At 45.5% G+C, this 16,445-nt stretch overlaps 1 gene segment (V, D, J or C); it reads right to left on the bottom strand.

Annotated features, from left to right (window-relative positions):
- Positions 1-296: 296 nt before the first annotated feature.
- Positions 297-14,526, bottom strand: LOC140203890 (Ig heavy chain C region-like). The segment is given in 6 exon segments: positions 297-958; positions 1,560-1,880; positions 3,209-3,526; positions 3,615-3,917; positions 9,307-9,741; positions 10,622-14,526. Coding segments are annotated over 6 exon segments (1,881 nt in total).
- Positions 14,527-16,445: the final 1,919 nt, after the last annotated feature.

Genomic DNA, 16,445 nt, shown 5'->3' with positions numbered 1-16,445 from the left:
CCAGATGAGGAGCAGCAATGTTAGTGGGGACAAAGAGCCCTCAAACAGTGATCTAACATCTTTGACATCGTTATGATGTTTAGTCACTGGTTTCAACTCTCAACTCTTTCTCAGATTGCCGTACATTCTAATCTCTCTGACCATCAGTTGACAGCTGATCAGTGGGAGACCCGATGCAGGAAGGGTTCAGACACCAGAGAAACAAAGATTACTATTTCTCCTTGACTGTGTGTCACGTGCCACGCCTCATGTTGAAAGTTCCTTTTTTCTCATCACCAAAAATCACAATTAAGACATTTTCTTGTCATATTTATTGAACTTGGATCGGTACATTGACACGTACAAGGATTTAATACATTGTGCTGTCCCACACAGGGCTGAAATCCATTCAAATGTGGCAGAAGAAGGTCTAAGAATGTACACACAAACTCAGAGATTTGTGGTGAATCATGTTTGTAGTTTAATTTGGTTCTTGATCTTGATCATGTTTTAATCAGCTAAATAATCCTCTGTGATAATTAATAATCATAAAACTAACAAAACTAGGGTTTCATGGATTGAATCACACAGTATTACACACAAGATTTAAAACTATCAGTCAGAACGAGTGAGACATTGACCAGGGTGGGTTTGCTGTGAGATTTATTGATGCTTCGGAACAGGTTGGTTGGGAGCGACTCATGACCCACCACACAGGAGAAAGTGGTGCCGCTATTCCACTCCTCAGGAGAAACCTTCAGCTGACTGGTCATTGTGTTCCAGCCTTTTCTGGGGTCCTTGGTCACTGGCTGGTTCACAAACCCTGTCTTCAGAAGGGTGTCATTGGCCATCCAGGCCACATAGATGTCTGCGGGAGAGAACTTGGTTATCAGACACATCAAGGTCACAGTCTGATCGGTGTCTACCTCATCCGATGAAGGAGGGAGGAGGTAGACATGGGGACGAGTCACAGCACCACCTGGAACAGAGAGAATCTCAGTTAGAATGAATCTTCCAATAATTCCCTACTTACTCGACACATTCTGGTCTTGCACCAACATGAACAATTTCTAAATCTGAGGGGCTTCACTTGATCTGAAACTGAAGGCTTTTCCCTTTCTGCTCATCGTTGGGATTTGTGGAGTGGAAATCTTGGACCTGCTGCATTTTACAGCTTCCAGTGAGGTTAGTCTATTCAGTTTAATCAATGGGAGTCGCTGAACACAGCAACTCGACAGAAAGTGGAACTCAGCCCCTGGACTTGCATCATCCTGTGCTGTTTGTTCCATCTCCCCTGGAGCAGGGGTGGCAGTCTAAGCTGTGTACGTGTGAGAAGGAGTGAGAACCTGTGGAACTCTCTCCCACAGAAAGCTCTTGAAGAATTACCATCTAATATATTCAAGAATGGGTTGAATATACTGCAGGTGAATGGGTCAAAGGATATCTGGAGAAAACAGGAACGGATTGAATTTGGATAATCAGCTGAGATCAGATTGAATGGTTGAGCAGTGCTGGATGGTGAGGTGATTAATCTGTCAAATTGCTGAGATCAGACTCACATGAATTCTGTCCACACGTACCTCTGTCCTTCCTGATGGATTTCTTCACTGGTGTTGGCAAACTCTTGTCCTCTATCACACACGAGTACTCAGCCCCACTGTTCCACTCTGCAGCAGGGACTGTCAGTCTGCTGGTGATCATGTCTTCCCCTCCGTTGCTGTCTGGACCCAGAGTCCTCACCCCATCTTCCCTCTTCCTTCTGTCCACCTGCCAGAGTACACTGAAACCCTGTAAATCACTGTGAACCACCTCACACAGAATGGTCGCTGTCCTCTTTGTCCAGATCTCTTCGAAGGAAGGTTTGCTTAAAGTGACATAGGGGCGGGTGTCTGGACAGTCATCTGGGAGAAACGTCACAATTATTATTTCACCATTCCCCAAGTTTCTCACTGACAAGACCAGCATTTCTGTTCATCTCCGGTCAACGATTTGCCAGTCCCATCAAGATAAGATGAGACCAATCTACATTGGTGAAGAAAGGAATCTCCCCTATTGAGCAGACAGGGTAAACACCCTGAGGGAATGTAAATGAACAAGATTGGCCCTTACATTGTTTTTGCAGTTGCATGGTCACTTAAACTGTTACCAGCAACTTATTAAAACAGATACAGAAAATCCCCAGTATTTCAGAGTGTGTTGGCGAACAGGAAACAAAGCAAAGTTTCACGTGAAAATATTCCAGAAAATACACTTCATATTTCAAAATTTATGAGAAATATTTAGTTTTTGTCACAAATATTGAAATACACTGTTTTTCTCTATGAGGTGTAACTAACATTTGCTGCTACTTTGTCAGAATGTGTGTTCAAGTCGCCCTCCAGAGGCTTCTACACATTGTCCAGGCTGACAATTCCCACACAGGAGCAGAGGGAGAGCTGCTCAGCTGGAAATTCAGTCACATCTGAGGCACTGATCGGAGGCTGGGATTAGGTTCAAAGGTAGAGGGAGGGAGCATTTTGAAGACGAGCAGCAGCGAGTTCCAGAGAGTCTGTCGAGTGAAATGGTCTGGATTCTCCTCCAGTTATGAAAGTATTTTCTGGGATACTCTTATTTCTATGGTGAAAGTTGTGGATTATGTTGGTTGAGAGTGGAAAACAAATTGATGATTGGCCAATTTAAGTGCTAAAAGAGATTAAAAAGATGAAGGCATTGAGGCTGAGTCAATGGACAAACCGGTATTCAGCTCACTTCTCGATGAGGCTTCACTCGCCTCAGCACTGAACTGACTCTGCAGCTGCGGCCTGCAGCCATCGGCACTCACCTCAGCACTGAGCCTGGCTCCACGGCCGTGGCCTGCAGCCATCGGTCTCCTGGACTGGTTGCAGTGCTGAACTGGCAACGTGGCTGTGGATTTACTTCAGGGGGCTCTGCGGTTCAGGTTCTGTGGATTGTTTGAATTTTTTTATTGTTTGCACAATTTGTTTTTTTCACACATTGGATGTTTGACTCTGAATTCTATTGTGTTTCTTTGTTTTGTGACTGTCTGCAAGAAGAGAATCTCAAGGTTGTATATGGTGCACATACTTTGATAATCAATGTACTTTGTACTTTGAACTTTATCAGTTCACTCACATAACTAAACAGGGTCTGCACCATGATTAGGTGTTTACCTTGAATTCATAGCACAATGTAAACAATTTCAATAATGGGCTGCATCCCAGGACCCTACCTGGGACGTTCTTCACTTGCTTCTTGATACTGCTGTTGGAGGGGGGATGAATGACTGTACAGCTGAAGACTGATTCTGACTTCCACTCCTGTAAACTCACGGTCAGGAAGTGTCTGGCACTGAAAGTCCACCCCTGCTCCAGAGCGGTCAGTGTCGCGCTGGTGTTGGAGGTGATCACGGTGCTGCCTTTCTTCCAAATGACATATATTTGATCTGGGTAGAATCCAGAGACCAGACACTCCACTGTGACTGTTTTCCAATTCTTGGTCTCTTCCTGAGGTGGAGGCAACAGTCTGACCTTGGGACTTCTTATCTCAACTGGAATAGAAAAGAAAACAAAGGAAGTGTCAAACATTTTGACTCAGGTAACTAATGCTGGCCATTTAATCACTGGTCTCTTGCCCACCTTTGGTACTATTGGTGCGTGCTGACACTCGGGAAGATGAAGGAGATTCCTGAGCAGAGCACTCGTACTCCACCCCACTGAACCACTCCTCCACACTGATCTGGAGTTCGCTGAGCACTCTGTATTGGGACCCGTCCCTCTCTGCTTGGTGGGTGTGAATTCCTTTAGTTTTCTCCTTCCCGCCCACGTGCCAAGAGATGTGGATATCTTCTGGATCTGTACAGATAACTGTGCACTTCACGGTAGCAGACTTGTCGATCCACAGCTCTTCAATGTCGGGATTTTGAATAAAGACAGACAATTCTGTGGGTTAGAAATGGAAATGCTCAGAATCTTACTGGAGATATTTCCATTGGTTGTGTTAGGTCCAGGCAGATCATCAGTACATGACAGCTGCATTTAATGCAAACAGAATAACATAAACACCCAGGGCTGAGTCATGTGCCTCATATTCCTGTTAGCTTTGATTAAGAAAAGAAAATCAGAACAAAAGATGTGCTAACTAAGTTTCGAATCCCTTTCTAATAACTGTACCAATTGGTTCACCGTGAGATGGAGCTCTGTGAGACAGAGAAGCATGCAGATTTCTCAGCAGTGACACAGCTCAATACTGAGACCCTTCCTTATACTTATACTGTATACTTTATTGTCACCAAACAGTTGGTACTAGAATGTACAGTCATCACAGCGATATTTGATTCTGTGCTTCCCACTCCCTGGATTACAAATATTAAACATTAAAAATAGTTAAAATCAGTAAATATTAAAATTTAAATTATAAATCATAAATAGAAAATAGAAAAATGGAAAGTAAGGTAGTGCAAAAGAAATGAGAGGCAGGTCCGGATATTTGGATGGTACGGCCCAGATCCGGGTCAGGATCCGTTCAGCAGTCCTATCACAGTTGGAAAGAAGCTGTTCCCAAATCTGGCCATACGAGTCTTCAAGCTCCTGAGCCTTCTCCTGGAGGGAAGAGGGATGAAAAGTATGTTGGGTGGGTGGGTTGTGTCCTTGATTATCCTGGCAGTACTGCTCCAACAGCATGCGGTGTAAAGTGAGTCCACGGACAGAAGATTGGTTTGTGTGATGTGCTGCGCTGTGTTCACGATCTTCTGCAGCTTCTTTCGGTCTTGGACAGGACAACTTCCATACCAGTTTGGGATGCACCCTAGAGGAATGCTTTCTACAGTGCATCTATAAAAATTAGTGAGGGTTTTCAGGGACAGGCCAAATTTCTTTAGTTTTCTTAGGAAGTAAAGGTGCTGGTGGGCCTTCTTGGCAGTGAACTCTGCTTGGCTAGACCAAGTCAGGTCATTTGTGATATTGACCCCGAGGAACTTAAAGCTTTTGACCTGTTCCATTTGCGCACCACCGATGTAAATTGGATCGTGCGGTCCGCTACTCCTTCTGAAGTCAACAACCAATTCCTTCGTCTTGCTGACGTTGAAGGATAGGTTATTGTCTTCGCACCATGCCACCAGGTTCTTAATTTCCTCTCTGTACTCAAACTCATCATTACCCAAGATATGGCCTACAATTGTTGTGTCATCAGCAAACTTATATATTGAGTTTGATGGAAGCTTTGCTACACAATCATTGGTGTACAGTGAGTACAGCAGGGGGCTGAGTACACTGCCTTGTGGGGCACCGGTGCTCAGAGTGATTGCAGAGGAGAGCGTGTCCTGTATTTTTACAGCCTGGGTCCTGTCTGTGAAGAAGTTGAAGATCCACCTGCAGATCTGAGTGCTAAGCCCCAGGTTCCGGAGTTTAGGAATCTGTTTATTTGGAATGATGGTATTAAAGGCAGAGCTGTAGTCAATGAAAAGGCGCCTTATGTATGCGTCTTTGTTCTCCAGGTGTTCTAAGGAGGGATGTAGGGCCAGAAAAATGGCATCTGCCATTGACCTGTTGCTCCGGTAGGCGAATTGCAAAACGTCGAGGTTGACCAGTAGGCTGTGGTTGATGTGTGCCATAATCAATCTCTCGAAGCACTTCATAGCAATTGATATCAGAGCCACAGGTTGATATTCATTCAGGCATGCCACCTTGCTCTTCTTCGGCACTGGGATTATCGTTACCTTCTTAAAACATGAGGGGATATTAGACTGAAGCAAGGAGCAGTTGAAGATGTCAGCAAACACTCCAGCTAGCTTGCTTGCGCAGGCCTGGAGAATCTATATATTCTTTGCTTGGAGACTCAGTGCCATTGATTAGTAACAATGAGCACTTTGAATCAATGAGAATCCCTTTCTCCATCTGAGCTGAGCCTGGGATTCACTCAGTTTAATAACTTCACATCCCGACATTCCAATCTCTCAGTGACTGTGCCTCTCCTCATCTCTGCAACCTTCACCACCCACACAAACTTCAGACAACATCGTATCCTTTCAACTCTGCTCACTCATACACCTGCACTACTTCTGCTGGTGCCTGTGGTTTTAGCATTCTTGCTGACAAACACTGAAGCCTCTGTCTCACTTGAAATGAGCAGCCATGGTCAGAGTGTATCCATAAGTTAGGGACTGATGAACTGGCAAAGTGGATTCAAATCCCAACCCGGTGGAAAGGAGTTTAAATTCAATTTAGAAATGCTTTTTGGAATAAAAAGAAGACTATGGAGGTATTTGTAGTGTTATTCTCTGTGGTAACTTCCAGAGGGAAGTCTTGTCTGGTCTGGCTGGTTTGTGACTCCAGACCTGCAGCAACACGGCTGGAGCTGAATCACCATCAGGAATGAGGCAGCAAGTCCCTCAGTTCCAGAGAGATCAGTGATTGACGGGAAATGATAAATGAATAAAACAGCTCTTTGATCAAGTGTTGGGTCACCTGTCCTCTGGGTTAGAGTCAGTTTTGTGTGATTGCGGTCAAGTGAAGTTGTTGAGGTCGTCTCCCAATGCACGATCGTCAGTTCACTTACATTGCAGCTCTCTGCACTTTGTGTTCACCATTTACACACTCGGTCACCTTCAGGCACGTGGGGTGTTTCTGCTCTTTGATATTTAGTGTGGAGGCGGATTGTGTTTGTGTCATGGCTGAGACCTTCAATGAGACTGTGAGTCAGTGTCTTTGTCTGAAGAAAGAGCAGACGTAACACACACAGTTCCAGTCTGACTGGGTCGAATCATCCGACAAGGTGTGATGTGTATTTCTTCACCTTTCTCATGTCAGTGAGATTATGAGCAATTTTCTATTAAAGCAGCTAGTCCGTTTGTATGGTCTGGATGATCATTCTGGTCATGTAATATCACAAATATGCAAACCTAGGTGTGCACTGAAGAGTCACTGAATTGTGAATCTTAGCTGCATCAGCACTGTGATGTTGTTAAACATGTCTTCTGCAGGTTTCTCAGTTATGTCCCATATCAGTCTGGTCTGGATGTTCAGCCATCCCGCGGAAATGCTCCCCTTATTGGTGAATGCTGGTGTTATTCTACAAGAAGCATATAATTCTGTCAATGCTTGGGTAATTCTAACAAAACATCCTCCTTTCTAACATTCCTTGGGATCACTGAGTTGCCCTCGTGGACTGAATTCAGTGTCCAACACGTGGATCAATGTAACTTTAGCAATTTGTCTGAACCAGGATTTACACACAAAGCATGACAGATTGGACAGGAGACTGGTTAGACCCCTGTGTCTTGTCTCACCAATTTGTTTGTGCCCAACATTATCAAAGGGTCAAACAACAGGAATTCTGCAGATGCTGGAAATTCAAGCAACACACATCAAAGTTGCTGGTGAATGCAGCAGGCCAGTTAGCATCTCTAGGAAGAGGTGCAGTCGATGTTTCAGGCCGAGACCCTTCGTCAGGACTAACTGAAGGAAGAGTGAGTAAGAGATTTGAAAGTGGGAGGGGAAGGGGGAGATCCAAAATGATAGGAGAAGATAGGAGGGGGAGGGATGGAGCCAAGAGCTGGATTATCAAAGGGTCATCCATCCTTTGACTGAGTCAATTTGGAATTTCAGCCCCATTCACCTTCATCACCTCGTGCCTCACAGCCACTGGGTGAAAAACAGGTTCCAGCTGTTGACTCAGACAGGAGGGAATCTGGCCAAGGAAACTGGAATTGGGATCTGAGTCACAGTGAAGCAGCAATGTACACAAATGAATGAGTGTATGGACAACCAGAAACACAAGAGATTCTACAGATGCTGGAAATCTTGAACAACACACACAAAGTGCTGGAGGAACTCGGCAAGTCAGGCAGCATCTGTGGATGGAAATAAACAGCCGATATTTTGGGCCGAGAGATTTCACTGGTACAGGAAAGGAAGTGGGCAGAAGCCAGAATAAGAATGTGGGTGGAATAGAGAGGAATACATTCTGTCAGATGAGAGGTGATACCAAGTGAGGGGGAATGTGTGTGGATGGGGTAGGCGAGAAGTGGAAGAGATAAATGGCTGAAACAGAAGGAATCTGACAGGACAGTGGACCATGGAGGAAAGTGCAGCAGGAGGGGAAACAAATGGAGATGATGGGCAGGTGAGGAGAAATGGAGGGATGAGGGTGTATCTAGTATGAGGAATAGAACAAAAGGGAGAATAAAGGAGTGGGGGATGATTACTGGAAGTTAAAGAATAAGTATACATGGAATCAGGTTGGCAGGTATCTGGATGGAATATGAGGTGTTGCTACTCCAACCTGACTTTGGCTGCACCATGGCAGTAGAGGAGGCCATGGACAGACATGACAGAATGGGAATGGAAAGTCAGATTGAAATAGGTGGCCACAAGGATAATAGAAATGTGATTGGAGAGGTAGTCTGTTTGAATCGTGTTTTCTTCTCTCTCCTTTAACTTCAGTCCCAGTGGATACCAGAGGCAGGTCTGGAATCCAGTAAATGGAGTGTAATAAAATTCAATGATGAATTGTAGACAGCCAATCACTTTATTTCACACTTTCCTGCTGAACAATGATACTGTTGGGTAGAACCATCGGAGAATGTTGCATTGAGATTAGTCTGGTAAAAGAACTTTGCCACAGGCTCCGAAAAACAGCTGGGACATTTTCCACCTGGAAACGGAAGATTCAAAGATTTAAGTGTTAGATATTTTCACCTCTTTTCCCATGCTTGGAAAAAAGGGATCCCCATCTATTCCCACTTTCTATCCTCTGTATATCACATCCTATCGGGATGAGGTTTTGTCAGCCATGATAAATGAATGTGCTGTCTGAACCTGGTTGAGAAGCTGAGGACACAAGGTCACAACATTCACTCGAGGATTGGGCATCAATTCAAAAATAATCCAGGCACCTACATTTCAGTGAGTGGACAATCGACAGAAGAGTCTCTCAGGAAACACTGGAAACAGACTCTGGAGACTGAAGCAAATACAAAATTGCAGAGATTTTTTTTGAGGAACTAACACTGAGAAGACAGTGAAAAGGGAACAGGGAGATTTTCTCTAGAAGGTAAAACAATGGACGTGAGCTTTGCTCACTAACTTATTTTCATTATAACTACAGAGACAACTAAAATTATTGAGGCAGAATGGACAGGTGACCTGATCTTACCCCTTTCCTGCCCAGTAGATGGGGTTAAAGCTGCTGGTGATATGAGTTGATTCAAAGTGCAAAGATCATCTGTACATCACTCAACTAGATCGACAGTAGGGACAGGAATTAGGTGGGAGTATTAGTTCAGTATTTTAGTACTCTAAGTCACTTAATTTTTCTTCTGATATCACTTACCCCCTTGATACGTCATGTTGACCTGACCACTGAAACCGGAAGCTGCGTGATTCACCTCACAAGTATATTTCTGTTTCTTGGTCCATTCCTGCACAGGCACTGTCAGGTAAGCGATTGTTTCAAATGTACCATCAGATCTCTGAGTGGAAGGGAGAACGATGCCTTCTTGGGCAGATCCAGCTTTTTTCCAGGATACTTTAATGTTGTCAGGAGAGAATCCAGATATCACACAGCCCAGGACAGCCTTTCCTTGACTGTGGATTGCCTCCCAGGATGGAACAAGGGAGCTGAGCTTCGGATCTGTAACAGGGGAGTTGCGCTTCGTAACTGTAACAGAGGAGCTGAGCTTCGGAACTGTAACAGGGGAGCTGAGCTTCGGAACTGTAACAGGGGAGTTGCGCTTTGGAGCTGTAACAGGGGAGCTGAGCTTCGGAGCTGTAACACAATAAATATCTGTCAGTACATGATTGCTTTGCCTATGTTTTTGACTTCATTCTCCCTCATCCCAGGCAAGTTCCCCAATTCCAGCCCTCTCAAGAATGTTGTTAATTTACAGCTGATCTGATCATCTGATGGCTCACACCAGTGAGTGGGAGGGCTGGGTGTATAACTTGGGCCTCCCAGCAGTGTGTCCCACTGTGCTATGATAATGCAGAGAAGTGGGTCATGGGGTTGAGGTGCAGACCTGCCATGATCTAATTGTTTACTGGAGAATGACTGATACCAGCTCCTGTGAGCAGGAGTACATGGTGTGGGACTGTTTCCATTGGCAAGTTTGGGAAACACAATTTTACTTTTAATGAGAAAGGAGAACAGATGGACAGAAGGAAATTATTTTGTTGTAACTGCAAAGGCTTGTTCAGATCTGTGAGAAGATGGTTAAAGAAGGGCAGTGGAGTGGATTCCTCCATCACGTTCACAAGGGATCGCTTTTACCAGAAGAGGGGCAGCTGCAGGGTGGGAGGGAAAGTGCAGGAGGAGTGGGATAAAGTTTAAATTGTTGTTCTGTGTGCAGGGGCACGATGGGCCAGCGGTCTCTGTATGTGTACAGGAGCTGATCTGTAGGGAGGGTTTAGTGGGAGGCGGTGGTGGAGAGGCTCCTGAAGTTAGACAATGGAGTGGATACAATGGAGGCAGATCCTGATACTGAGTTTCACTGCCCATATTGACTTTTATACATTTTCTCACTGTTGTTGTAAGAGTAGAATAAAGGAATTCATTGCCATGCTGCTACATTATCTGACAAAGCTTCCTACTCCAGATTTATGCTCTGACATCAGTGCAGCTTTCAAAATAAATTATTTCTGATACTAACGTTGAGGTTGATGTTTCTGCCACTCCACTGTCACAATCTTGTTTGGCTTGTACCCTGCCTTGCAGGAGCAGACTTTATTCTTCCAGTCGGCCGCAGAGACTTCGAGCAAGCTGCTCATCGTGTACTTTGAATTTTGCCCCAACACCGCCGGGTATTTCTTAGTTTTTCAGCATGTCGTACCAGACATTTAGCCATTCTTGTCTGGCACGTGGTGTCAGAATTAACCAGGTCACGTTATGAACGTTCCTGACTTGACTCTTATATATTTCTTACGAGGCCAAGTGGCTATCTCAACACTCAAGCCGGAATGATGAAGAGCATGCTCGGGAGTGGCCTAACCAGGATTCGAACTCGGGAACCTTCGCTCCAGAGTCCGGTGCTAATCTCACTGCGCCACCAGCCGGCCTGGAATTTCCTAAGTCCAGCGGTGATGTCCCTACTGTTAGTGACCAGGTCTGACTGATGCTCCCAGGCTGATCATCCTTGACCAGACAGAGGAGCCTGATGCCTTAGTCACATTCTATGTTGCAGGAAGGAGTGATGAAGACTGAAGGCTAGGACTTGACCTCTGAAATGGAAAGAAATTCACAAATGGTTCTCCGAGTACATGCATTACTGGCAGAGAAAGGAGACGTTTTGTAAAGCAGTAATTTTCAAAATGTTTCACCCCATTAAGGCCGATATCACTTTAACACTCAGCTGTGAGTCTGTGTCGCTGAGGTAGGAGGGTGTGGATCAATCCCACAGTGGCAACTTGGACTCACAATCCAGGCCAACACTTCAGTGCAGGACTGAGGCAGTGACCCAATGTCCAATGGGTCAGATTTCAGTCAAAATACCAAAGTGACAATCTGTCTCTCCTCCAAATACAATTCCTGATTCTGAGAAGTCTGGTAGCACCTAATCAGCAGAGTTTACAAAAAAATTCAGATTTAGAAGTAACTTATTGGAATAATTCTGATGTGTTCAGTGTTGCTGTTGATGAGAGGAGTGATTGGTGTGGATATAGTGGTACCCAGTCTCCAGCACCATGTGTGCAGTATAGTGGAGGTTGGGAAATGGACTCTGCTTCTGAAATTCAACTCAACAGACTACATGATGCAGCTGACACTGCCTCACATATTTACCGTGTGTGACTGAGCAAGAATTCCAACCCCACTGAGTCTGTGGAAACTACTGGCTAACCGGGAGGGAATGGTAACGTGCATCAGAAAGGACAGAGGAACTGTGGAAATACATTAGCCCAGACTCTGTGGAGAAGTGTCGGCCAATACAACCGACAGTGACGATGAGGCTCCTGGGCAGATGGAGAAATCTCAAACTGCCGTTAGATGTAGTTGATATTCTCAGTGAACGACCAGCCCAGAGAGGAAATGCAGGTTGTAGCAAATCCCAACCACTTAAGGTGCAACATACACTTGAAAGCACTGGTTCTCAATTCATTTCACAGAAAAAAGAGAAGTGTTGACTTACTAAGGTAGTTAAAGGTGCGAAGATCAATTTGCTAATTGACCAATTGACAGCTTTGACAAGTGTATATGTTAAGGAAATGTGGTTTGACCAGTTGTCAGAAGTACCTTGAGCAGTGTTGTGGACAGGGTTTACTTTGACCTACCTATGTGACATCATTTACCTCATGATTGACTCTGTGGATGACAGATTGTTGCTGGTGGATGAGGTTTAAATCAGCCAAAAAGATTGTGTGGACACAGCAGAACATGCAGGAACTCTGGGAGTAGGAGATTAGTGGGAGAGTATGTGTCAGACAGTGTGAATTGCAGTAGATGAGGGCTTTGTTGTCCAACAGTAAGATGGTCAACAGACACACACACAGGCTTCAGATCGATTCTGCTATTGGAAGTGCAGCAAACTCAACATTTGGAGTGGAAGTGGAGTGGTGGGAAGGTCTCAATTTCATTTGGGGGCAAAATAATGAAATATTCACTTCACAGTAATCACTCTGGGACAAAGGGCAAAAAATATTGAAATCTGGGCTTCAAATAGAATAGGTGTAAATAAATAAATATAACAAGTAAATAGGAATGAATGTTATTTAACTGGTCAATAACAACATCTGCATTGTTTGGAACCATTTCCAAGTGACACTGGGGACTGTGAGCTCAGAACATTTGCCTTCCTGAGCAAATACAGGTGATTCAGGTTAACAGGACAGGCAGAGCAGTAAACTGGTCCCTTTCTCATACCTTTCAACACTGAGCCTGAAACAACCAGTAAAATGCTGATGTCAGACTCCCCATCGGGGACACAACTTCTGTGAAACAGCGGGACAAGCTGACCTATGCTGTGGGTGAAGTGTCACAGGAGAGAAAGCACAGGGCATGGTGCCAACTGGACCACGTCCACACAGACCGGGCTGAATGGTGCTGGTTCAAACCTGCTAGGACTCTCCCCACACTCCTACACTGGGAAAGGTGGGACCTCACTGGGTTTCTAGATGCTGGCGGCTTGTGTTGAGGTGTATCAGGGCCTCAGCATTAAATAGCCTCAGGCAACACCCTGCTGGGACTCTGGGTCCAGAACACCCTGATGCTTGGAAGTTGTGGGGAGGGGTTTGTCTTGTGTTAATGCTGTCATGTAATTTAACAGGTTCAAAATGACTTGGAAACATTAAAGTTAATGTAAATTCCTGTGGCAACAATTAACTTTGCATATTTTGTTTAAAATAATAAATCTGAAATGCATTAAAACATAATAATCAGATAGAAATCATTCCTGAATAAATCCCTACCCAAGGCCCAGAACCCCCAGTCAGATGAATGGGAAATGTGATCCTTTGTCAGGTCCGGCCAATGAGGAAAATGTGGAGGTGGATTTCCTAGTGTTACCCTGGGAATTCCAGTGGGACCCGGTGTCATGTGTTAGAGTGTGGTAACAGCTCTGGAGGCATATGTCACTCAGTAAATCCTGGGTTACAGTGGTCTGTGGAACTGTGAGATTGACTCCAGTGTAAGTGGCTGAACACTAGTTGTCTCCTTCAGACTGCCAGCCACAACCAGCACTATTTCACCCGCAGTAACCTCAGCTTCCCAGGTACACAGCAGCTCAGGAATGGGCTGGTCAGCTGATGTCTGAGGAATCTCACTGCTCCTTATCAATATCAACCCCTGACAACAGAGAAGTTGCTGGACCAAAGACCTGGGACCATCTAGATTGCCTACAACCAACTTGTGTCTGTCTATTCATCTACTGCACAGTCAGAATTCAGATGAGGAGTTCCCAGTGGTGGGGAGCTTTAGGAATTGTAGGCTGAAAATGACCATTCCCTTCCAACATCACCCAGACTGACTAGATTGTCACTTTGTAGTTCAGTTTGTGGGAGCAAGATGCAGGCAAGTTGGAGGTTTAGTCCCCCATATGAAGTGACACACTGCAGAAGTACTTGCTGAGTTGGGAAAGGCTCTGGGATGTTCTGAGGTTGCAGAAGTCAATGAAAAACAAATTGTTTTCATCAAAATAAATTCAGTAAAATAAAACTGGAAACAGCGTAGTTGCCAGAAATCAGACTGACAGAGTTTAGTGAAAGGTCACTGATGTGAAACATTAACTCTGTTTCTCACCCACAGATGTTCCCTGAGCTGCTCAGTGTTGGCAGTGCAGGAGGCACAATAATTTCAGTCGGTGAGATTTGCAGCTGAGGATCTTTTACATCCCGAGACCAGCAGGAGGTCAGTACAGTTCTGTCTGGATCAGTGTTCCTCTGGGTCTTTGTAAAAGCACCCAACAAACTGACTGCAGGGTGCTGGGGTGAAGAGAGGAACTGGATCTGGGTGGGTCACAGGGTGCTGGGGTGAAGAGGGGAACTGGATCTGGGTGGGTCACAGGGTGCTGGGGTGAAGAGGGGAACTGGATCTGGGTGGGACACAGGGTGCTGAGGTGAAGAGGGGAACTGGATCTGGGTGGGTCACAGGGTGCTGGAGTGAAGAGGGGAACTGGATCTGGGTGGGTCACAGGGTGCTGGGGTGAAGAGGGGAACTGGATCTGGGTGGGTCACAGGGTGCTGGGGTGAAGAGGGGAACTGGATCTGGGTGGGTCACAGGGTGCCGGGGTGAAGAGAGGAACTGGATCTGGGTGGGTCACAGGGTGCTGAGGTGAAGATGGGAACTGGAGCTGGGTGTGTCACAGGGGGCTGGGGTGAAGAGGGGAACTGGATCTGGGTGGGTCACAGGGGGCTGGGGTGAAGAGGGGAACTGGATCTGGGTGGGTCACAGGGTGCTGGGGTGAAGAGGGGAACTGGATCTGGGTGGGTCACAGGGTGCTGGGGTGAAGAGGGGAACTGGATCTGGGTGGATCAGCTCAGAAGAAATTTGCAATGAAATAACACTTGGGAATTTGCACGAAATGATCGATGGTGAATCAGTAGATTGGGAGAGACTCGGTCGGATTTTAGTCTGTATTGTAGTAAGTGGATGGAACATCAGGTAGTATGAACAAAAGGTGGGCAATTTTGTTTATTCATCCTTTGGGATCTGAGCTTTTCCAGGAAAGTCTGAATGAATTACACATCTGAGCTGCCATTCAGAGGGCATTGGGAGACAAACACATTGATGAGTCAGGAGTTATAAATAGGCTCGAAGGGTAAGGATGAGAGATCTCCTTCCCTGAGGGACATCAGTAAAATTGAAGGGTTATCATTACTAATGACTAGATTTAAAAACAATACCAATTATTAAGATGTTGGAAATCTGACCACAGATCCAAATCTGTTGCAGATTATTATGAACTGAGTTTAAATTTGTCAGTTTTGTTGTGGTGGTATCCGTGGACTGTTCATCCATCCATCTGCACTACTCATCTGCTTTGATGTACTGCCCTGTTTCCCATCACTCCGAATCCAACCTTGTGCCTGTCCATTGGATCACTGTGTCCACGGTGTCCTGGACAATATTTCTCCTTCAATAACATCACCAGAACAGACTGTCTGATCGTTCTCACCTTGCAGTTTGTGGATTCTGCTGTGTGCAGAGTGACTCCACATTCCCGACTCTACAACAGGGCTGTACTTTGAAACTACTTCATTGCCTGTGAAGAGCTCGGGGGCACCATGAAAGGTGCTCTGTAAATGTCAGCACTTTATCTCACAACCACTTTTACTGAATCACCAGCAACACTGGTTAACGTAGTAAAGCACTTGTTAAACAAACCCAGTCGGGGGATGGAGGGCAAGAAATTAGAGCAGTTGTTCCGTCTGTGAACTGAGAATAAGCAGTTCATTTGAACAGTAAAGTTCAACTCGTGTCCCGTGAGTGTGTGATGGGATAGGTTGGGGGAAGCTTCACTCTGTGTCTGAACTCTGCTGCCCCTGCCCTGGGAGGGATGGGACAGTGCAGAAGGATCTTTGTATCTAATCCGTGGCAGCCAGGACAGGACATGGGAGCTGTAATCTGCATTTAACTCATGCTCTGTGTACTCTGGGGTACTTGGTGGAATCCCTTTGAGGAAGAATTTCTCAGATTTACAAGATAAATACTGATTCCATTGAATGACAGAGTAGAGACTGAGGCCATTCATCCGATAGTGTCTGTGCTTCCCCTTGGCTGAGCAAACCCAATAAACCCATTGGTCTCTCTGCTCTTCCCTGTATCCTGACAAAAGGCGGATCTCCTCCTGTTCCCTCTCTACACTCACTATTGGCCACCACCATCATTCAGGCAGTGTGTTCCAGATCACAAACGTTCATCAACAAACCTTCTCTTAAATGTTCCCCTATTACACATTATTGACTTGAACTCTTCCCTCCCCACCCCACCTGCACCACTCCCCACTCCCCCACCCACAAATGCAAGGCTGCCCGGAATGTGTGAAG

The sequence above is a fragment of the Mobula birostris genome, chromosome 10, assembly GCF_030028105.1.
Source record: "Mobula birostris isolate sMobBir1 chromosome 10, sMobBir1.hap1, whole genome shotgun sequence".
In the NCBI taxonomy this organism is placed as follows: Eukaryota; Metazoa; Chordata; class Chondrichthyes; order Myliobatiformes; family Myliobatidae; genus Mobula; species Mobula birostris.
The sequence above is the reverse complement of the archived record's forward strand: the minus strand, read 5'-3'. Positions and strand labels throughout refer to the sequence as shown.